The sequence below is a fragment of the Clarias gariepinus genome, chromosome 24 (genome assembly GCF_024256425.1).
Source record: "Clarias gariepinus isolate MV-2021 ecotype Netherlands chromosome 24, CGAR_prim_01v2, whole genome shotgun sequence".
NCBI classification, from domain to species: Eukaryota; Metazoa; Chordata; class Actinopteri; order Siluriformes; family Clariidae; genus Clarias; species Clarias gariepinus.
The window spans coordinates 10,754,784-10,778,442 of record NC_071123.1 but is presented as its reverse complement, the minus strand read 5'-3'; the positions used below and the strand labels follow the sequence as shown (position 1 = coordinate 10,778,442).

General features: G+C 36.6%; 2 protein-coding genes and 1 pseudogene across 2 annotated transcripts; 1 reads left to right on the top strand and 2 right to left on the bottom strand.

Annotated features, from left to right (window-relative positions):
- Nucleotides 1-2,713: 2,713 nt before the first annotated feature.
- Nucleotides 2,714-9,632, bottom strand: LOC128512586 (kynurenine--oxoglutarate transaminase 1-like; annotated as a pseudogene).
- Nucleotides 9,633-11,106: 1,474 nt separating this feature from the next.
- surf6 (surfeit 6) lies at nt 11,107-16,540 on the bottom strand. The gene is made up of 5 exons (XM_053484733.1): nt 16,345-16,540; nt 16,019-16,126; nt 13,997-14,215; nt 13,819-13,898; nt 11,107-12,795 (listed from the first exon to the last, which is right to left on the bottom strand). The coding sequence occupies exons 2-5, from the start codon at nt 16,110-16,112 to the stop codon at nt 12,085-12,087; spliced, it is 1,104 nt and encodes a 367-aa protein (XP_053340708.1). The 5' UTR covers nt 16,113-16,126; nt 16,345-16,540; the 3' UTR covers nt 11,107-12,084.
- Nucleotides 16,541-16,591: 51 nt separating this feature from the next.
- LOC128512243 (surfeit locus protein 1) lies at nt 16,592-23,062 on the top strand. The gene is made up of 9 exons (XM_053485431.1): nt 16,592-16,768; nt 18,971-19,040; nt 19,924-20,051; nt 20,327-20,409; nt 20,510-20,701; nt 20,809-20,881; nt 21,071-21,233; nt 22,332-22,413; nt 22,832-23,062. Exons 1-9 carry the CDS (start codon nt 16,706-16,708, stop codon nt 22,896-22,898), a joined length of 921 nt encoding a protein of 306 aa, XP_053341406.1. The 5' UTR covers nt 16,592-16,705; the 3' UTR covers nt 22,899-23,062.
- Nucleotides 23,063-23,659: the final 597 nt, after the last annotated feature.

The following is a 23,659-nucleotide window of genomic DNA, read 5'->3' as shown; positions in this document are numbered from 1 at the left end:
AGGGGAGGAGTCTGTGGACTATTTAAATATTATCCTGTCAAATCTTTTATGTCTTTGATATTTAAAAAGGACATCAACAGCAGCTACTCTTTCTTGTAACTCTGCTCCTGAAACCATTGCGCATTTGTTTGTTTTTTTTCGGACATTTGATTATATAGAATATTCTTGTTTGATCAGATATTCTTGTTTTTATTCAAAGTTTGTTTCCTGCATTTTGTTTTTCTTTTGACTACAAGAAGAAAGAGGAGGATAAATATTTAATAATAAATGTATTCCTTTTATATTTATATATTTTTATTCATAAATGTAAATGTAATAATAGTATACCCCTCTTTCTTCAATTAAAAAATGACATGATAAAATGCACTGATCAGCCATAACATTATGACCATGCATGCACGGGGTCAAAGTTCGAGGCCTTATCAGAAGCAGGAAAATGAGCTCTGGTCATAATTTCAGGCATACCGTATCATATCTTGTATCACAACTACATATATACAATGTTCACAAAGTGACATTGATACATAACTTAGTGTAACACATTGGGAGGGAACTACTGTATAGCTAAGGCATGGTGGATCATTTAATTGTTTTATTTGGCTAACACATAAATATATTTTGTGAATAATTATTATAAGCATATGTCAACTGCCTAACCCATAAATCATTAATTTCTGTAGAATCACTTAATATTGCATAATCATATTGGATTTACATAATAAAAGTTATTATATTTTACACTTGCAGGCTCAGTTTATGAGGCCTTAACCTACAACCTTTTCCAATAACTACAATAGCTCTTAAATTTGATCACTACATGGGTTAGCTTTCACTCTCCATGTGCATCAGTAAGCCTTGGTCACCCATGACACTGTCACCAGTTGACCGGTTACCAAATTGTAATAGCTAGCCAGCTGCATCAGAGCAACTCCAAAACTGAATTGTCCAAAATGCTAAAGAAAACAACCCCACACCAGTTCCAACTTGACTCAAACAAGGTTTTATTAGTCTTAAGTAATATAAAAAAAATTCTGAGATACTGAATTTTGGGTTTTCATTACCTGTAAGCCATCAAAATTATAATAAATACTTGAAATATATTAGTCTGTGTTCAATAAATCTATATGAGTTTAATTTTAAATTACTGAAATATTTAATGATATTTTAATTTTTTGAGATGTACCAGTAATTACTTACTTCACACTACAAAGCTTTGAAACACTGCAAAGATAAGTTGCAGAATCGACTCTTCATTTAACTGACTCTCTGCCAGATGTTAGTTTAAGGTAGGTTTGATTGATGTCAGTGTGAGATTTAATATTAGATTATTTGTAGGTAATAAACATCTTTAAGTATTTTTTTTTATGTGGAAGCAGGTAAAGTTACAATTAAAAAAATACAAAGTAATTGCAATGATATCTTCCTAGTCCACACTGAAATGACACTAGATTTGATCTCCATTTGGGTTTACTTTTTAATCCTATATGCTGCTGACACATGCATTTATGAGTATAATGAAAAGGTAAATCCTTTATTTCTTTTTTCAATTCAAAATCCTTGAAAATAGAAATAGCACACATTAGAAAAATCAATGTCGAAAATACAAAAGACTAAACCTTAAAAACACAACATGAAGCCAACACTTTATATCAAATCATGAATGCAGCTGTATACTCCCTTAAGTGTGTAACAGTTTCCACTGTCTTAGATCACTGTTAAGTCTTTAGTTGTCTCATACACATCACTGCATCTTTTTTTGCATATCCCAGCATAGCTGTGATTAAAGCACAGGGTCAGCCATGGTACAGATAGGAGCAGATATGGGCAAGAGCAGAACAGCAACCTGGGGGAAATGGTGCTTGAACCACCAACCAACCATCCAATCAGTAACTCAGTGCCTTAACCCTCTGAACCATCATTGCATATCCATAACAGTTTAATTGTCTACTTTTTTTGTGTGTGTGATACAGGCTGGCCCAAAAGGTATTTTTCAGGATATGAAATGTAATATTGTTCAGTGTTTCTCCCCCACCCAACATGGTATGGAAACTAACAATGAAAGCTCATATTCAACCAAACAACCCTTGACTTTTTTTCTTGTTTATCTGAATTGGCTCAGAGCAATTAGTACTTTAAAACAAGGAAATCATCTATTTATGTAACAGTGTTAGTTCTGATACATTAATAAATGTTAATGTTCTTGTATTTATGCTATAAACAAGCAATGTGAAGACAGAGGCCAAGTACTTTCATCTCTTTTGGGCTATTCTGTAAATATTTTAATATTCTTTAAAACCTATATTCAATTTTATTTGTATAGCGCTTTTAGCAATTTTCATTGCCGCAAAGCAGCTTTACATAGTCAAAAGAATTATTTAAGTTTGTATGAAATGTGAATTTGTATGAATCAAAATTAATAATTATATTAATAATTATATTAATAATTATATTTATCTATAATAATAATAATAATAATAATAATAATTAGTATTGCTAGTGGTGGTGGCTAATCAGTCAGTTAATTTTAGTCACTAACTAAGTAGTCCATAAGATGATTTTAGTAAACATTTGCTGACTAGACCATGAGTGAGTTTGTTAACATTCATTAATTAATCAACAAAATAATTTTAATTAGCATTCAATATGTAGCCATTTAATTTTAGTTAATTTTAGCTAGTTAGGTGAGTTAGCTAGATGTTGAAATCACTTTCTATTAATTAAAGTTAATTCTATTAAGTAAAGTAATTTTATCTAACTGGTAAATCTTCTGCTAGGTTAAGATGAAGTTAAGTTTGCTGCCCAAATAGATCTTCTGTTAGATTAAGATGCTAGATTTTATTTTCGACCAAATATTTTTATGCATCTCATATAGAGAATGCCTAAATTGGTATTTGACTGTAGGATTCCAGTTACTGCATTGCTATAGCTACAACTAACATAAAAAGAAACTACAGTAAACACAAAATGTGAATACAGTATATAGGAATCATCCCGAAAGCTTACAAAGTTCATTGGGTAAAGGTGCACTACTACTGGACCCATGTAACAGGCGCTCTGTGTGAAAGTGTTACAATAAAAGGATATATTACTCAATAAAAACTAAAGACTGAGCAATCTAATTGGATGAAAACCATTCTACCTGTGGTGCTAACAGACGTAACAGCACTGGAACGTTTAACTACAGTATACGGATCACTTCACATCCCGGGGCAGCAATGCTAATTGTTTCTGCTTTGCTTGTTCTGCCCAAATGTATAAAGGTTAACAATGCCTGCCGATCATCCACCTGCACCTGGGGTGGAACCTAAACATGATCTTCTTGTTGCGCCACCATCGCAGCCTTTTTGACCTAGAATGTGAACTGAACCCAGCAGTCAGAAATATGTCTTTTAGGAGTTTGAAGTATCAGAACACAATTTAAACAAACTTTAGTGAATTCATCTACCATCAGTTAACCATTGTGTTGGTATTAGCTTCTGATTTTGGGAGTTTTGTGATAAAGTATGCTGAAAGGTGTATCTAGGGCCTTTAAAGGACTAGATGGTGGAAGTTATAATTTCCCAGGAGGTAGTTATAAGTTTAGTTGTGTGGCTTCCAAGGCTTTTTGGTGTAGCTGAGCTCACCAGTGCGTCCATTATTTTTAGGAATGTATAAGTGTTAATTTGTTAATAACTCATTATTAGTAACGATTAAAATTATAGCTAATAATAACAACTAAGAAACTGCTAGCCTGTAAAAATAACTAATTTATAAATGTTAATGCAATATAACTGTTAAACTCCATGAATCAAAGCAGAAAGCCTGCATTTTAATTGCTTTATTGAAATTTTTTGGTGAACATCAATAAATATATCCTTTAACTGGTTCACCAGGTTAATAACAAGTAAGTACTGTACCATGGGCATAATTGTAAGTTGCTGCACTTAACATTTATTACACCGATAACTCAACATTTGCTGTCTTTTAATGCAAGAGATTTTAAAGCTAACAAGGTTAAAGCTACATAGGTTGCTGTTCATTGCTGTTCATGTGACACTTGTTGAACATATCATTTTCTTCTATTTTCCCATATTTGAGTAGACTTAGTGTTCAGCTTTTTCCATACACCTTTCATTTTTACAATTTTTAATACTTTAGTCAAGTTCTTCACCACCGAACTCATCACACTATGTCTTTGTAGTCCTTGTTTTGACACTGGGGCACAGTCATGTTGGAATAGAAAAGGGCCTTTACCGAACTGTTACCAACTGTAAATTTAATAATTAATAGGATTGGCCAAATACTTTTGTCCATATAGTGTATGTGAATAAAGTGGGACGTTGGATAACGAGCATAATTTGTTCCGGAAGTGGGCTTGTGTTTCAAATCACTCGTAAATCAAAGCAAATTTCCCCATTATTCGTTCCACAGCCCAAAAAAAAAAATACATGAAAAAAGTTAATACAAAATATAAATTAAAAGTAACACGTCCTCCTTTCTTATTTGAGTTTCACACACACACACACACACACACACACACACACATCACAACTTTCGTGTGAGCGAGAGGAGAGGTGTGTGTGTAAGAGAGAGTTGTGCGTGTGTGTAAAGGCGAGAGGAGGCGTGTGTGTGTGAAGGGGCATGGTGTCAAATTACGCGCATGTGCACACATAACGGCATGCTGACCTAGGGAGAAAAAGAAAAGGGGTCATTAAACTCTCTAATGAGACTTTCTTTAGCTTTACACACGTGTGCACACGTGTTATAAGAAACAGTACAAGTTCGCTGTACACACATGCATACAAACCCCCCCAAAAAATGTTTTATGCACACACACACACACACTTAGTCACAGTGTTATAGTTAACAGTATACGCGTGCACAGATGTTGATTATACCAGTAAGAGATGCACATTAAGATCAAGCAGGGGAGACGATTACCCACAATTTCGAGGCGCAAGAGAGAGAAAAACCATTGGCTCAGTTGTGATCATGTGACGCTCGGCGTCAAAACAAGAAGCGCATGCATGCCTGCTACATGATACTCGGTTCCTCGTAAACCAAGACTTGCTCGTTTTTCAAGTCAAAATTTGTTACAAATCTTTGCTCACTGTACAGGAGGTAAATATAGATTTTTCATGCACAGACATTTGTCATGATGTTAATAGTAGCTTTCTTCATTGGTTGAGTTACATCTATGATTAAGATCAATTATTTGCTTACAGCAAAGTGGATTTTTTTGGGGGACAGAGTACAGGGACAGCTTTGATACATTGCCCCTTAAGCAGACAAGGTTACAGGCGTTGCACAAGTGGCAACTTGGTAGTGCTAGGGCTTGAACTCTTGACCTTCAGATCAGTAACCTAGAGCCATTACCATTTTAGCCATCACTACCATAAGAAACACTTGTTTGTTTGTTTATTTAAGGTAGTCTTTCTCATTGTACATTTTATCATCTTTCAAATGTTTTACTCCAATGCATATGTATAGATAAAGGGACTCACTTAAGGAGGAAACATCTGTGATCATGAAGGATGGAAGGATGGGGCAGGATGGGTTGCAGCCCAACACGCCTCAGGCACCCAGCTAACTTGAGACGTTTGGCCTGGAGCAGTGTGGGTAGCTGTTTAAAATAGCTTTCCTCTCTGCCGAACATTTCGTATTCCATTTTAAAAGCCACAGCAACAGCCTTCTACAACACAAATAGTGTGTAAAGTTGATCAAACCAGCAAAAAAAAAATAATGACACTAAGTGACTAATTTAACAGACTATATTCAACTTATTGTTATTTTACATGTATATATTTGCCACTTGTTGAATTGTATTGCTTTATACTTAGATACTAAGGGTGTTTAAGTTAAAACGGGATTAAATTTTTTGTAAATGAGTTTCCCATAGATCTTGCCATAGATTTCCTGTATGTTCTTTTCTTGCCATACGTTTATTTACTGAAATTAGGGAATGACCGATATCATTTTTTTTGTGTGTACTTGCTGACATCAAGTACCGATACCAAATTACTCTATAAAAGAAACTTTTCAGAATGCCCCACATCTAAAGCAAATGTCAGAAATAGTGTTCAGGCCCTGTACACCTGTTATCACTTTGCTAGTGTGTGAACCTCATAACTGCGTGCCATTTAGAGCGACTCTCTGTGGAGTGAAATCATCACCAATTCTTATGATGTTCATTTTTCACGTAATCCAGTTTATCTTCTGTACTGATGCAACCACTCATAATCATCAACAATGTTGCAAAGATAGGCCTGATTTGGGGAGGGGGGGGGGACTCTGTAAATCTCCCAAAATAATCAAAACCGGCCGATACAAACCCCCAAACCCCACCCCAAAATTATCATACAATGACGAAATAAAATGACTACTTGTTAGAAAACAGGATAAAGTGATTCAATGTAATTGGCAAGCAAAGAATAGCTTTAACCCTGAAAGAGATCCACTGCTTAGCTTTGTTTAGCAAGTCAGACTAAACACTGTTTTGTCTAAACCACTTATATAACTTGTTTGCACAGTTATACTGTATACTGTATTCCTTATCTTTATTGCCTACTGCACCTTCTGTACATTAATCACTCTTTGATTAACAAACAAACAAACAAACCCCTATACATATGGACCCCTATTTACCACATTGTTGTTTATTGTTGTAAATAGGTCACTTATGCACTTCTGGTTGGATGCTAAGCGCATTCATTGGCACTATACATACGAACGAGAGTTGCCCTGCTAAGCTAGCACAAAGAACCTAACCTTACTTACTGATATTGATCCTAGAGAACACAAGCTGATCTTACTGTTCCCACCAGAAAGACAATTCCACTTCAGTCTCTCATCAAAGTTGTTCTTATGAATCCTTATCCATGTTATTATAATTGTGAGGACCAACTTAAGCCATTAAACTTCAAATTTGCGGCACTCACCTTGCCTAATGAATTATTGGAATTGTTATTGATGATGGCCTTCGTACGAGAGGTAAATTTACTAGCCAGTTCTTCAGGACATAACACCCAACCAGCACAGGGCTGGACCAGTGACCAAGATATGTACAAGCACCCCGGTTCTTATGTGTTATAATTTGTGATTAATAAATTAATGTAAGGTGGAAAGAAAAAGTATGTGAACCTTTGAAATTTCATTTTTATGAAGTTTTATGCATTGTCATAAAAATGTGATTTGACAAATATATTGTGCCTAAAATAATAACACAATGAAAAAATCTGATCTTTCATGTCCTTATTGAACACACTGATTCAACATTTAAAATGGTAAGACTCCAGGTTTGCTAACACCTGACTTTGGTTAGCTTTTCTGATGTCATTAACTTAAGGATTCACATACTTTTTCCACTAGCACTATGAGGTTTTAATGGTTGTTCTCGAAAAACAAACATGAAGGATCAGAATTATTTATTCAGTGTTGTTATTTTAGGCACATTATATTAGTCAATACTGTTGACTTAAATGATCAGATCACATTTTATGACAAATTATTGCAGAAAACCTTAAAATTCCAAAAGGTTTAAATACTTAAACATAAACTAAAACAAAGTTTCACATTAGATAATTAAAGTGAAAACTTACAAGTTTCAGGGGAACATAGACGGGTTTCCCCCTGCTATTAATGTCATGCATTTATAGCAGTCAAAGAAAGGCTCCACAATAATTACCTAGACCACAAATCAAGCATGAGAGGAGGGAAAGAAGAACATGATCATGGATAATGATGCTGAAATTAGTTACATTTATTGAAAAAATTAGCAGCATAGAAAGTGTTTTTGTCACAAATATTCAGGTCAAATTATAATAAACATCAAACACGAACTTACTTTATCGCCCTTATCAACCAGAGCCTGAAAGGCACAGAAAAGGGTTCCATAGCCTCTCACAGAAACCAGTATCTCCTGCATGGGGTCTATTTCACGGGCCAAAATCCTCCAAAAAATTTGACAAGGACATTGACAAGAGCTAGATACCCTGATGAATAAGATTGCATTTTTACTTACTATAAAAGCACTCTCCTTTACTACCACTACTGTTACTAGATTATTTACTAGATTACTTTATTAGATTGTTAATAGATTGTTGATTTTGTTATTACTTCACAAACCTTAAAAGCAAGATAGTAAAGACGAACAAGGAAAAAATAATGTAAAAAATAATGTTTACTGGTGCATGGAGAATCTTCCATTTATGGTATTGCAGGGAGACTCCAAGAAGGCTCTGTGTCAAGAAAAGTCAGGGCATGTAAATTCCACCCTAACAAATAAACACATATAATTATAGCTGGTAAATATCTTAAAATACACCAGTGCTTTCATTATGGTTTACTGAGTTGATTATGTCTAATGGTGAGATCTGAGGATTCAGTTTACTAAAGATTTAATTGCATAAAAAAATAAATAAAGGGTGTTGTGAAAAGTCTCTATGATTAAGTAATCTCCCAATTTATTTAGCTAGGGAAAATATCTATATGACTGAAAATGTTTATATACATGTCAGGGCAATAATTAAGAAGTTTAAAACAACCAGAACTTTACTAAACCAGCCTGAATAAGACATATAAGTATTAAGCCACTATGTAAAGTGAGGAGGTTAGTTATTTATATAAAAATAGTTGGCCTTTTAAATACAGTTAAACCTTGGATTGTGAGCATATTTTGTTCTGGAAGCATGCTTGTATAGCAAAACACTTGTATATCAAAGCAAACTTTGGAAATAATGGAAACACAGACCATTTGTTCCTCATTTAAAAAGAATTAAGCAATGTGGGTTGTAATGTGAAGAGAACCAAAAGCAGTGATGAAAACCATCATTCTAGGCTATTTTTTTAAATATACTTCCTGATAACTGACCTGTAGAACATACAGGGGTTAAATCTGAGAATAATCCAAGTAACTGCGTAATTATGTGTAATTATGTACTATAGTAATTGAACATTAGTACAGTAGTAGAGTTAAACATAATTTAAAAGCGCATAAAAGGTTTGTGAGTATGTTTGTGAGGATAAATATAAAGGTGATCAAGCTGAGCAACACCACATGACAAGAGTTGGTAAAAGAAATAATTATCCTAATAACAGGCTTCAGATTGGTAAAGCTAGACTCCGGGTGGGCGCATCTATAGCCGACACCAAATGCGCACTTAAATTACGGTAAATATTTACCACACATTCTTTTTTGCACTCTCAGCCACATTTTTGCCTGGAAATAACAAAGACACACCGGAGGGTATAGCCTAAAAAAAATTACAGCTGTGTTAAAATCATATATTATGAACTTAACCATTTTTTATTTATCTATACAATATTTACAACCAACTACATCGTAAGAATAGAATAAACTTGATGTTTAACATGTAGTGCATTCCTACTTTCAGATTTCCAAACTTTCCCACCTCCCAAAAATCACAGCGTGAATGCATTTTCATTTGGTGGATTTTAACTCTAGTCAGTTAACTTGTCCAGTTAAATAGTTAATGTTCTTGCTAATTTAATGCTGAAAAAAAAAGAACTTAACCGTGTTACTCATTAAGAGTGCTGGATATACAGCCTTGGGCCCTGCATGGAAACTCCACGGACACAGACCCTGAGGTGGGAATCTAACTTTCGACACTGAAGGTGCGAGGACACAGAGCCATCCACTATCCCACCGTGCCACATTTATATATGTATTTAGCCAACTTAAATTTAACACAAGGCAGCGTTTAACACCTATAAACATGGACCTGTTATATTCTGCTGGGGGAAAGTTCCAACATCTAGAGCCAAAATTAATAGACACATTATGACATATTTCTTGTCACAGAAAGTTTGGAGTGGACTATATGAACATTATCCTGTCAAATCTTTTATTTCTCAGATTTAAAAAGGACATCGACACCAGCTGCTTTTTTTGTAACTCTGCTCCTGACACAATTGCGCATTTCTTTTTTGGACATGTGATTATACAGAATATTTTTTATCAGATATTTTGGTTTTTATTCAAAGTTTGTTTTCTCATTTTTTTTCTTTCTTTCTTTTTTTTTGACCACAAGAATGAGGAGGATAAATATTTTATAATAAATTTTTTCTTTATAATTGCTAAGTTTTTTTATTGAATGTAAATATAATTCAATTAAATGTAAATATAATAATAGTATACTTCTCTTTCTCGTATTCAAAAATTATATTACTGTATAAGATACAACAATCAGCCATAACATTATGATCACCCACACAATATTGAGTAGGTCCCTCCTTTTGCCACCAAAACAGTGATGCACTGTGTGTTCTGAGACCTTTCTATCCTAACTACCATGAACCTTTTTATCAATATGATCTACAATAGCTATTGGATTGGACTGCACAGGTCAGCCTTGTAGGCCATTCCCCATGTGCATCAGTGAGCCTTGGTCACCCATGACCCTGTCGCCAGATCACCAGTTGTCCTTCCTGGATCAGAGCAACTGTAAAACTGCAGCTCTTTTGGGATGTTCCTGGGCAGCAGTGATTAGAACCCATCAAAAGTAATGCAAAGAAGGAAAACTGATGACCTAGTTACAGGGTCACGGTTGGCCAAGGCTCATTGATGCACAGGGCATCGTGTATTCTGATCCAATTAAATATTAAATAAACTAAATTATGATTAATGCAGTATAAATGACAATTGATAATGAGACATAATTACTCACTTCACACTACAAAGCTTTGGAATTGATGCACAAGATGAATTGAAGAATTGACTCTCCGCCAGCTGTTATCAGAAGTTGTTCATTTATTTCCAGAAGAGGGAAAGCATAATACAAAACCCATTCTAGAAACTTTTGATTTTAACACATACAGTTGAGGGTATAAATTGTTGAGGCCGTTCCCAAATTGCCCGTTGTGTGTATGTGTAACCTGCGATGAAATGGCACTTCATCCAGGGTGTACCTCACCTCGTGCCCAAGGTCTCCTGGAATAGGCTCCAGGTCTCACGTGACTCTGTATACAGGATAACGTGGTATAGACTATGAGAGTATGATTGCAGCTGTCAACTACGTAATAGTTATCGGTTTTATTGGGCTTTTGATAAGAAAATATACCATACTGTTAAGTTAAGCCTTAATTTATCACATATTATCACATTACTCCACAGAGAAATTCTTTCTTCACATATCCCAGTATAGCTGGGGTCAGTGCTCAGGTCAGCCATGATACTCCGCCCGTGGAGCATGTAGGGTTAAGTGCCTTAACACTCTGAGCTACCACTGTATGCCCATAAGTTTGTTCTTTTTTTTGTAATACAGACTGGCCCAAAAGTATTTTTCAGGACATGAAATGTAATATTGTTCAGTGTCCTCCCCCCAACATGGTTTAGAAATTAACAATGGAAGTGCAAACTTTTTTTTTCATCTGAATAAGCTCCACATAGAACTATTACTATGAAACAAGGAAATCATTTATTCCTGTAATAGCGTTAGTTCTGATGCATTAAGAAATGTATCTGCCTATGCAGCCTATACACAAATGCTGTGACGTCAGTGGCCAAGTACTTGAGCATTTGCTCCGTCCACTTTTTTTGTGCCATTCTGTAAATCATTTATTTTAATATTCTTATCACTGCCTATTAGTCAATCATGTACAACATACTTAAGTACAGTACTTTTCTGACATCCTACTATGCCCCTTTATTACAGAGCAATTTTATGGATCTGCTATTATACTTTATATTTAATGAAGACAGCGATTACAATACAGAGGATATCAACTACTATATACACAGTGAAGGTGGATCCACTACATACATTTTAAGCCAAGTCTTCTGCCTGTTGTAAAGAAAATCCTTTTTAGTAAAATACATTCTACATATCAAAACACATATCAAATAAAGTTAAAAATAAACACCAAAATTGTATTTATTGAACATCAGACACTGACAGACCAACCCTTTCTCATGAACAGCCCTAAGACAGATATTGATCATGTTAATCGGTGACATCACTATTATGAATAAAAGAAATTTGGCTTTATTAAGTTGGGATATATTTACATTGAATCAAAGTTTGACAGTTATCATTTTTGTAAATTTCCCCTAAACCCATTTCCCCCATGCTATCACATTTCCTCTCTCTACACAGCAGCCTTCTTCAGATCCTCAGGCAGCACCCTGCCCTTCTTCCTGACTCTCTGTTTACGCTTCTCCATCTTGTTCTGCTTGGATTTCTGTATGTTTCTGCGTCTTTTATCTTGCCTCTGCTGCATCTTCTCCAGCACATTCTGACTCCTCTCAGACCATTTCTTCACCCTCTGTTTCTTCATTTTCTCCTTCCTTTTCAAGGAAGCACGCAGGAGGTCTTCGTTGTCTTTAATCTTCATGCCCTCGGCCTTGTACAGGACATTAGTCCACCGCATTTTCTCTTCTTCCTTCTTGGCTTTCTTTTCATCCTTCTCTCTCAGGTCCTCAAGACGGGCATTCCTAGCCTGCACTCTGGACAAAAGTTGTTTGTAGTTCCTGCCTGTAAGAGGAGTGAGAGTCCCTTTTGCCTTCCTTATCTTCTTCTCCTTTAACTTGGTTCCTTTGTCCACATACTCCTCCCCTACTTCTACCTTGTTGAAAACGATGGTGCTTGTGTCCTTTTTGGCTGGTACAATTGTTGTAGAACTGCCCTGAGGCGCGGGTGCCGGTTCTGCACTGCTTTCCACTTTGACCTCTAGGGAACCACTTTCCGCTAACTTCTTCATGCGGAATTCCTTCCTTTTCCTCTTCTTGCGCTCCCGCTCTTGTTTTCGTTTTGCTCGTCGTTTCTGAACTTCTTCTGAGGAGGGATCTTTTGGAGTTCCCTACACAACAACAAAAAAAAAAACAATTAAAGACAACACCTACATAGTCCATCAATTGTTACAATTCATGTCCCCCCACAGGTAAACAGCAAGTACGCTTAGATCTGGGCATCTTGGATACCACGCCACAGGGCCACAGCAACCAATCCAGAAATAGAGAAACTGTTGATCCAAAGATCCCCTATGTACTGAGACTTTTGAAACATCCTTTACACTGATCAATCATAACATTAAAACCAAAACAGCTCTGACACATCAAGGCATGGAGCCCACAAGACCACTGATTGTGTGCTGTAGTATCTGGCAGCAATATGTCAGTGTTTGGGTTTTTTAAAACTTTTCTTCTATAGCCAGCATTAACTTTTTTTGGCAATTTGCACCTATAGTAGCTTTTCTCTGGCTTGAAACAGATAAGCTAGCCTTTATTTCTCATGCTCATCAACAACCCTTCAAACTGTTCCTGAAATTTTTTGGTAGTTACTACCAACTGCATACCAGGAACACCCCACAAGACCAGATGTTTTGGAAAGGTTCTGACCCATTATGAATCATCTGGCCATCCCAATCCACGTACTGTAGCTCAAATTGCTGAAGAGGTTAATGCTGTCTCTAATACAAGGGTGTCAGAAGACACAGTACATCGCGGTTAATTGTGCATGGGGCTGCATAGCAGCGGACCTGCCAGGGAACCCATGAAGACCTATATCCACTGCCAAAAGCTTTTACAGTGGGCACATGAGAGCATGAGTGGAACACTTACCTGGGGGAAGACATTTTATCAGAATACACTAAGGGAAGAAAGTAAGCTGGTGAAGGCATTGTGATGCTCTGCGCAATGTTCTGCTGAGAAACGTTGGGTTCTGCCATTCATGTGGATGTTACAGTGGCAACAGTGACAGCCTGCTGGTGTTGGGGCCTGAACCTGAGACCTTTCGGGCAGTCGTCTAAAGTGACCGAGTTAATATCTAAGCTAACCACCTTCAGAGCTATAGTGGAGATGAAAGATTTACATAGTGAACATACCTGTCCCCGAGACGCCTCAATCTTCTCATGAAGTCTTTTCTTTAAAATATCCACTGCATTAAACTCCGTTGACTTTGTACCTTGGAATCAAAACGTTAATGAACACACAATAGTTCAATAATTTACCAGAAATCTTTACTAATCAATTTAATATTTTGTGATAGTGCGTATGGTGTACCTTTAGCATCCTGTTCGGTCTTTAGCTGCTTCCCATGCTGAACTTTGCCCTTAACAGTATTCTGTACAGCTGTACCGCTTTGTTTCTGTGCTGGCTTACTCTTTGGGGTTGACTTTCTGTTGTTTGTGTTCGTGTTACGTCCTTTTTTGTTTTCCTGGTTTTTCTTTTGCTTCTTCTTAGGTGGACCATCTTGACTGTCACCTTTGCCTCGAAAGGGAACTGAAATGAAACAGTTTTTTTTTTCCTGAAAAACAAGTCTACGGGAGAAATTTCCAAACTTACTGTACTGTGGCCCAATTTGAAACGTGAACCAAAACCTTTAATCGCAACTCAACACAACACTAAAACAAATTAAGAATATCACATTGTTTAAATCCCATGGCTTTTTTCCTTAGATTTGAATGACTTTTTTAACATAAACACTTAATCAGAATATTTTATGGGCATTTTAACCAAATTATAAAATTGAAAATGAAAAACTTATTCAACGCTACGAATTTACGTGGAAACTTATCACAGAACACTTAGCTAAAACTTTTTAAATTTATTGGGGCAAAATTAATCTTTATAATTTAATATATCATGTCCCAACTCCCCCTGTGTTGTGGAATTTCGTGATCAATGTGTGGGACAAACAGTCTATGTAATACTGTGGTATTAGGGGAAAGCAATGTTCTTGCCATCAGGTTGGCTGAAAAATAAACCCAATAAAAGGAAAATATTTTTTTTACTACAGAAAAAAAATCCAAAAATTCTGCAAAATAATACTGAAGAGTGATGCTGTTAGGTTAAGACAGTAATACATGATTACTCCCTTAAACACTATACTATACATAATTACTGCCATAAATCATGCATTATAGATTCCTAGATCTTGATTCTTTCTTTATTTAGAAAAAGCTAAACAAATTACCAGGGCGGATTTATTCGATAAGGTTTAGTCCACTGATACTACAATCAAAAACAGTTGCACAATGCTAGTGGATTTTACTTTAATAGTTCAAAAATAAGAAAGCTGAAGTTAAATACTGAAACTCAAAACAGTGCAATGATGCTTAATGTCTTTTTCTGAAAGAAATGCGACCAGTTACGTCTAAAGCTTCATTCTGGTATGCAACCATGCATGGCTGTTGGAAAACTGACTCTCAAAATGTACATTTTAAACGTTTATGAAACAGTGGCTTGACTTAGTTACTGTGATTAGTTGCAGTTGTTGGACTCAACAAAGAACATGGAACGCCCTCATGTTTAAGAAAATAAATGACTCAAATAAGGTTGTCTGCTTATAAGATATTTGGATTAATAATTGCATTAACAATGTGTAAGAGTTTTGCTTTGCCGAAACCATAAAACAAGTATGTTGCAGTTAGGCTTTTGGCTGTCCTCGTTGAGGGGTCGCCACAGTGGACCATCCGCACAGCGGACCATGGCGCAGGTTTTACACCGGATGCTCTGCTTGACACAACCCTCCCATTTTATCCGGGCAATGAGGTGGGAACTGAACCCGAATCTGCGGCATGGCACACGAGAAACTTAAAATATCAAAATGCATTAAAAATCATATAATCAACAGCTTATAACACACCTCAGTGACCCCCCCAAACATGCCATTAGATAAACTGGATGTGTTAAATGGCCATATTTGTGAATGTTTGTGTATGATTTCCTGCAATGGACTGGTGTCCCCTTCAGCATGTATTCCAGCCTTACAATCTGCATTCTAAGGATGAGCTTTGGATCTACTGTAACCATGACTAAGATAGAGTCGTTTCTAAAGACGAATAAGCGAAAAAACAGTATGTGGCCAGGGGAAAAATCCCTTATTGGACTGACACTCAAACAAAAGTATGGAATCGGGGCTATCTACAGTAGCTATCTTATATCATTTTATGCCAGGAGCTTGTATTGTCTATCTACTAATCTTATCAACAGTAGTTTTATGCTGGTAGAGAAGGTGGGCAATCAGTTCTGATCTTTCCAAAATGCATGGACATTATAATTGAAGTATTAAGTGATACATACCCTGGCCCCTTTTCTTGGGCTTCCGTTCCTCAGAATTCCAGCTTTTGCTGGTAAACTTCTCCAGATATTCATATTTGGCAGCGAGGCTGGACATCTTTGCAAATGAAACTGTAAATAAACATGTAACACTACATGTAACACGAGTGTGTGTGTGTGGCCTTGGCCTAAGAGATCCGAGCTAATATGCATCTGATTTTCACAAGCATAACTCTTTACCGAAAATGCAACAACAAATGTATCCTAAAATTGGTCGAATTATTATTATTATTATTATTATTATTATTATTTCTCGTTGTTGATCAAATGACTTATGTATTGTTGTTTACCTGCTTGGGAGTTTTAAAATGATCCTCCAGTAATCATAAAAGCTCTTCTATATCAACGCTGGGTTGATATGGGTTTCTGATCTTTTTTTAGATCAAACATTTAAATCGTTAAAATGTTTAAGAAACGAGAAACAGTATTCCTCTACAGATACTTTAAACTCAAACACGTGTGTTACTAGCGCGCATGCGCAAACGACCTGACGTCCCGGATATGGTTACACTGAAATCATTCCCTCTACCACACACACACACACACTCTCTGTAGAGGATAAATATGGCTGTTTGTTGACCTCCTTGAGCTAATTTGGTGTCAATAATTACACAGGGGGATTGTTTTAGTTAAAACATTCATGGTGTAATCATGAGCAGTTTCAGGTTGATGCTGACGCGGTGCGGTTACAGCCGCATGATCATTCGGATTAACGTGAGTCTCTTCATTAGTTATGAGTTTCAGCAAATGTCAGTCTTTGAGTAATAACAACTTAAAGCCACTATTAATTATTTAAAATCCTCCAAAGGCAACCTTAATTTTTTTCTAACGTAATATTTTAAAAGCTTCTTTTATTTCCCTTGTTAAACATACAGTCTATAGGGATGGGGATCACCAGGTCACCGCACGATACGATATTAACACAATACCGCGGTGCTGATTTGATTAAGATTGCGATATGCGATTTTGTATAAATTTTACACCTTTAAAAAAAGTGATTAATTAAATATAGCCCGTTCCATATAACATTACTTTTCTCACTTAAAAAGTAAGCGAGGTATTTAAGCAATAAAAACAAACTTTAAATCCATTTTAATTTGTGCTTGTGGTGTTTTGAGACTGGTGTACGCGTGTGTAATGAGTGAGTTTAAGACAAATTCGCTCACAGAATCAAATGCTTCTAACATGCACACTTTTTGATAATGTAACGTTTCTTGAGTTACATCCAATTCTTAATCCGTAAGGTTTAATATGATTTTATTTACCCTCTGCAGCTATAACGGCTTCAACTCTTCTGTAAAGGCTTTCCACAAGGTTTAGGAGTGTGTTTATGGAAAATTTTCAACCATTCTTCCAAAAGCGCATTTGTGAGGTCAGACACTGATGTTGGACGAGAAGGCCTGACTCGTAGTCTCCGCTCTAATTCATCCAAAAGATGTTCTATCTGGTTAAGGTCAGGACTCTGTGCAGGCCAGTCAATTCTTTACTCGCTCATCCATGTTTTTCTGGACCTTGATTTGTGCATTGATGCACAGTTACGTTGGAACAGGAAGGGGCCGTCCCCAAACTGTTCCCATAAAGTTGGGAGCATGAAATTGTCCAAAATGTCTTGATATGCTGAATCATTAAGAGTTCCTTTCAGTGAAAGAAATGGGACAAGCCTAACTTGTGAAAACTTACCCCATATCAGTCATGATTGCGTTACAGTGCACAAAGAAAGGTCCTTAAAAACATCGGTGAGCAAGTTTAATGTGGAAGAACTGCCTCAGCCTGATACAACACCTTTGGGATGAATTAGAGCAGAGACTTTGAGCAAGGCCTTCTTGTCCAACATCATTGTCTAACCTCACAAGTGCACTTCTGGAAGAATGGTTAAAAATTCCCATAAACAAACTTCTAAACCTTGTGGATAGCCGTCACAGAAGAGTTAAAGCTGTTATAGCTGTGCAAAGGGTGGACTAACATCATATTAAATCCCATGGATTAAAAATTGGATGTTATTGAATTTCACATACAGTATATCTCCTGAGATTTTCATGCACACCAGTCTTTAGAATTTACAGAAAGTGGTAAAAGGTGGTGAAAAGGTCACCTTAAGACCCTGTACACAGGATAAGCTTTACAGAAGATAAATGAATGAATGAATATTTAAAAAAATGACTTTTTTTCTGCCTACCTGCAATACCGTTACTGTCCACACTTTGGGAAACACTAGTCTACGGTCTTGTGTGTACTTTTCAAACAGGATAAGCATTTTCCAAACATCAAACAGCACTTATTCATGTAGATTAGGCTACGCTAGGATACGTGGGATGAATGAATGAATAAAATATATATACAGTGGTCTGCTGTTGTAGCACTTATGCCTTAAGATGTATACATTCAAAGATGCTTTTTTCATCTCAACGCGTTTGTAAAGAGTGATTATTTGAGATACAGTAGCTTTGCTACAGTAGGAACTTGATCAGTGAGTGTTTTGTTTGTAACACCATACTGTGCAGACTCTAGAGGCTGTTGTGTGTAAAAATCACATGAGATCAACAGATTATAACATGTTTTATAACAGTTCATTTGATAATAGCAACCACGCCCGGTTGAATTCGCCAGGTTTACCCCATGCCAGTGCTAATTTTTGATTTGCATATTCATTTAATTTTTTGACCTGTATGATCTTATGCATTATACTGTTGCAGCGTGATTGAATAACTGCCCAAAAGAACATTAGTGATGGATGAGTGTGTATCACACACAGCTTATGTAATACTAGAAATGCAGTAATACTAAAATATATCAGAACTGCTTTAAATCAATAGACTTTAGGTTTCCTGTGACTTTCTACAGGATAAGCAGTATAAAGAATGAATGAATGGTTTACATTTGTTCATGATCTATTTTATTAATTTTTTTTGGTTTCAGGCACAAACGGTCCATCCTACAAGAAATCTTTTCTACAAGTCACAACCGGACCTCCTTAAACATGAGCATGGTAAGAACAACTATCTGGACTCAATATTTTTTTTGTTTAGAGAGGTGTGAGAAATGTTTTGTGTAACAAAGTCAGCTTGACTAGGTCTAAAGCTTCGAAGCACAATGTGCGATTCTATTTTATTTAAAGAGTGTGTTTACTCACTCACTCTCACTCATTCAGGGTCACGGGGGTTCTGGAGCCTATCCCCAGAGATTTAGGGCATGAGGCGGGGTACACCCTGGACAGGGCACCAATCCATCTCATGGCACACAGACATACCTCAGTCACACACTACGAGCAATTTGGTAACACCAGTTAGCCGAAACTGCATGTCTTTGAACTGTGGGAGGAAAAAAAAAAAACAGTGTATCCGGAGGAAACCCCTCAGGTAGACACAGGTAGAACATCCAAACCCTTATGTGACCATTAAGCATTTAGCCACCGTGCTGCCAGAATGTAGACATTTTCACAAATCAGGTTTTTCAGTTCGCTTCTGGCTGACATCAGGCATCAGTGGCATTATAAATCCTAATTTTCTCCAACTCTGTACTTTAAAATTAAACAGTAAGTGTGTTAAAGAGCTGTAGGAGAATCTCTTAGACTTTTTATAGTATGATGACATGACCATGAAGTATTAATGTAATTATTGTAACAATGTGTTTAACATGTACAACAGACAGTGAAACTGCATAACGTACACATTCAGTAGAATGCTGGTCATACATTTCTATGATGCACATAGTCACGTTTTTTTTTCTTCATATTTTTGTTATTGCACCGCAATGCATCGTGTTAAATTGTAATGTCACAAAATTAGTTCTTCTTATAAATTCCCATTAATAACAAAAAAAGATACCACTGCATTATTTATGAGTTCAGCTTCCTGTCTTCTGTTTTACAGTTAAATTTGCAATCAAGCGTCAACAGTTCAAATCTACTGCTGTACAGGAAGAACAAAGTGAAGATTCCATGCTGAAATGGTTTCTGTTGTTGATCCCCCTCACAGCTTTTGGGCTTGGGACCTGGCAGGTACGTTCTTCACTGTGTTTACTTCAATAAAACGTATGGGTCATGAATTGGTTGCATTGGCTCGAGCACATCTGTGGTTGTGTTACTCTAAATAAGAAGTTGTTTCTCTTGTTACTGTAAATGAGTGTGTGAATGGTGCACCATAGATTCCCATCCAGGGTGTCAAGTGTTCCTGGGAAAGACTCTGTGGCTAATGAGTATGATAAAGCAGATTCTCAGGTTACAGAAGATGAGTGGATGATTGTGATCGATTGGTTTGTCTTTATACATTTTAGGTAAAACGAAGGCAGTGGAAGCTGAAGCTGATCAATGATCTTCATGTATTGACGACTGCAGATCCAATCCCACTGCCCACAGAGTGAGTCTCTGAGATTTCTTATTTTTTTTTGCCCCCAAAAAATTGGTAGAAAAGTAATTTGCCTTATAAATATTTGTATGCAACGGTTTATATGCTGAAGTCCTGTAGAGTTGAAGGGTCTGGAGTATCGGCGTGTGAAGGTCCGTGGGCGGTTCGATCACTCTCGGGAGTTGTACATGCTGCCTCGCTCGCTAGTGGATCCTGAGAGAGAAGCCCGAGAAGCAGGCAGGCTATCATCCAGTGCAGAAATGGGCGCCAATGTCATTACACCATTCCACTGTACTGATCTTGGGTGTGTATCAAACTGGCTTCTTAATTCCGAATACCATACATTCTTACATAAATAAAAGAACAAATTTGAGAAATCAGAATTACTTGTGACCATTTTCCATTCTTCAGGATTACCATCTTGGTGAACCGAGGTTATGTTCCCAAAAATAGAATTAACCCAGAAACAAGGATGAAGGGGCAGGTAAATAAACAAATGTTTTTTTTATTCGGTGAGGGATTGAAGAGTGTGGCTCTGGGTTTCAATCCTGTGCTCTGGTCATCTGAGATAAGATGCAAAGGGAAACCTGAAGAAATACTGCAAGTAGAGATTTCACTTACTGCACATATTTAGACCTTTTTTTGTGTAAGTAAGCATTGTTTAATTTAAAAGGTGACAGATGAAGTGGACCTGGTGGGAGTGGTGCGTTTGACAGAGCAGCGCAAGCCATTCATCCCTAAGAACGACGTGGGGGCGAATCGGTGGCACTACCGTGACTTGGAGGCCATGGCAAAAGCAACCGATGCTGAGGCGATCTTAATTGATGCTGTGATGGGTCAGAGTTCCTTTTTAATTAAGTTAATGTGTTCAAAATATGTGGTGTAGTGGTTAGCACAGTCGCCCTGCACCTTCAGGGTCTGTGTTCGATTCCCGGCCAGGCTGGATTCCCATTTCTGTGTGCATGGAGTTTGCATGTCCTCCCTGTGCTTGGTGGGTTTCCTCCGGGTACTCCGGTTTCCTCCCACAGTCCAAAGATATGCAGGTTAGGCTAATTGGCGTTTTCATATTGCCCGTAGTGTGTGTATGCGTGTGCCCTGTGATGGATTGGCACCCTGTCCAGGGTGTACCCTGCCTCGTGCCCTAAGCCTCCTGGGATAAGCTCCAGGCTCCCGCGACCCAGAATACAGGATAAAGCAGTATAGAAGATGAGTGAGTGTCCAAACATTTAAAAATTCGATCTCTATCATCTAAATAACCATCATCTAAAGGTTTTAAAGTCTTCAACCTTGAGCAAGAAATCAGCCAAGCTTTATGAATCATTATCTGTAATATTTATTATTAGCGATATGTACCAAATGTATCCTTATTTGAAAGCATTCCATTGCACACTCTGTTTCAAGTGTCATGGTGTTGCATAAAAAATTCAGGGCGATAAAGGGAAACTTAATCCCAAATCTGAAAAACAGGAATTTTGGGAAAAACGCTGGTCGGATTGCTTAGAAAAGTAATAGCACACCAATCCCTCCACCAATACAACCCACAATAATTGCCCACTTTTTTTACACTAATCATACAGAGGTGTATTCGGGAATATTGGTAAAAAGCAAGTGTTTTGGTAAATTGTTGCCCTGTAGCTTAACCTGTTTTTCCACAGAATCAGAATGTTTTCACTTCAAAGTCAGACCTGTAAGAAAATTTTATGTTGGATATTTCATAATATATTTTCAGAATATAATAACTTTTTACATACTTGCCATTATATTTAATGTCTTCTTGTGATAAAACATAGCAAATACACAGATATTTACTGTTTTCAGTTCCTATAAGTGACATGCAATGGCTTATTCAATTATTTTGCACAAATTTATCAGATAATAAATCAAGTAAATTATATTGAGACCATTCTAAAAGTACATCCTAACTTCTCATGCAGAGAGTACAATACCAGGAGGACCGATAGGAGGCCAAACAAGAGTAACACTGCGCAATGAACACATGCAGTACATCATTACATGGTAAGTCGGCAACATCCATCTCATATACTGTATGTAAAAATCTACTTTTTAAAGCTTGGGTAATAAGGTACAGGCAGGAAAGGAACTGTAGTAAGAATACTATAGTAAAATAGTTTGTGCTTCCTACACACAACCAAGATGTAAATATGTATATTAGAAGAAATAATCTTCAGTAGCAATGTAATCAGTCCATCTTGCAAGATCATTTATCATGAGGCCGTCTTAAGGCTTAACATTCAGCTTTCTCAATTCCAATAAGTTAATAAGTCTTGTACGGCCTATTGGATGTTTAATCAAGGGGAATCACACTGAAATAAGTGACAGCCTACCAAACTAAAAGCAGTTAAACAATTAACCATTTACAAAGCAAAATATCACTTGGAGATGAGATTTAAATTCTTATTTTTTTTTTTTTTAGGTATGGACTATGCGCTGTTACTTCCTACATGTGGTATGCAAAATTCATTAAACGCCTTAACATATAAAACCAAGCAATGTATGTACAAACCATGGTGTAAAAACATTAAAATGTATTTTAAAGTTTTCCACATTACCTGTACGAACCAAATGTTTGCCTCTTTTTTTTTTAACTCCTGACTGTACTCTACTTTTTCTTTTGTAAATTCTGTAAAAGTTAACACCTTTTGGACTTTTCTGTATTATTGAAACAACACTGCTTGGTTCTGCAATAACTCTGCCTTGCTCATAATCCATTTCTGCTTTAAGACATTCAGAATATCTTAATCAGATTTACCACTGATTCTACTGCAAAGGGCAGTAGGTAGGTAGTTCAGTTGGTTAATGTTGGATGTCTGGAAGAGTTTGAGTTGTCTTAAAAGTGCCAAGCTTTAGTCAACAGATCAGCTGTAAAGAATGAGAAATTAAGTAGCTTTGGCTGCTGTAAATGTAAGTTCAATCAAACTCCAGTCAATACCTAGTCTTTACACCTTGTTTTTTCCTAATGGGTTTATGGGTTCTCTTAACAGAGGCAGAACAATATTTCATGTTATATTAAAGGCAGTACTGCGCAGGACAGCAGTCTTTCATGACGAGTTAGAAATTGTTCAAGAATGCTGGTTTCTCTGTAGTACCAAATAAATTTGATGTCCAAGTTGATCTACTCCTTAAATATGTACAAAAGACTCTTATTTGCAGACAGTATTCCATGCTTCTTAAAAAATATAATTAAATTTTAGATTTATGGGGAGAATGCAAAAGTTTAAGGATTATGGCTAAAAAAATTAAA

What these genes read in the sequence shown, in the direction of transcription:
- LOC128512243 (XM_053485431.1), top strand. Translation starts at nt 16,706, where the DNA reads ATGAGCAGTTTCAGGTTGATGCTGACGCGGTGCGGTTACAGCCGCATG. An exon ending in TTGGGCTTGGGACCTGGCAG is followed by an intron (nt 20,052 to 20,326) that starts GTACGTTCTTCA and finishes TATACATTTTAG; the next exon opens with GTAAAACGAAGGCAGTGGAA. An exon ending in CTTAATTGATGCTGTGATGG is followed by an intron (nt 21,234 to 22,331) that starts GTCAGAGTTCCT and finishes CTTCTCATGCAG; the next exon opens with AGAGTACAATACCAGGAGGA.
- surf6 (XM_053484733.1), bottom strand. Translation starts at nt 16,112, where the DNA reads ATGTCCAGCCTCGCTGCCAAATATGAATATCTGGAGAAGTTTACCAGC. An exon ending in GCCCAAGAAAAGGGGCCAGG is followed by an intron (nt 14,216 to 16,018) that starts GTATGTATCACT and finishes GTTTCATTTCAG; the next exon opens with TTCCCTTTCGAGGCAAAGGT. An exon ending in GACCGAACAGGATGCTAAAG is followed by an intron (nt 13,899 to 13,996) that starts GTACACCATACG and finishes TTTGATTCCAAG; the next exon opens with GTACAAAGTCAACGGAGTTT.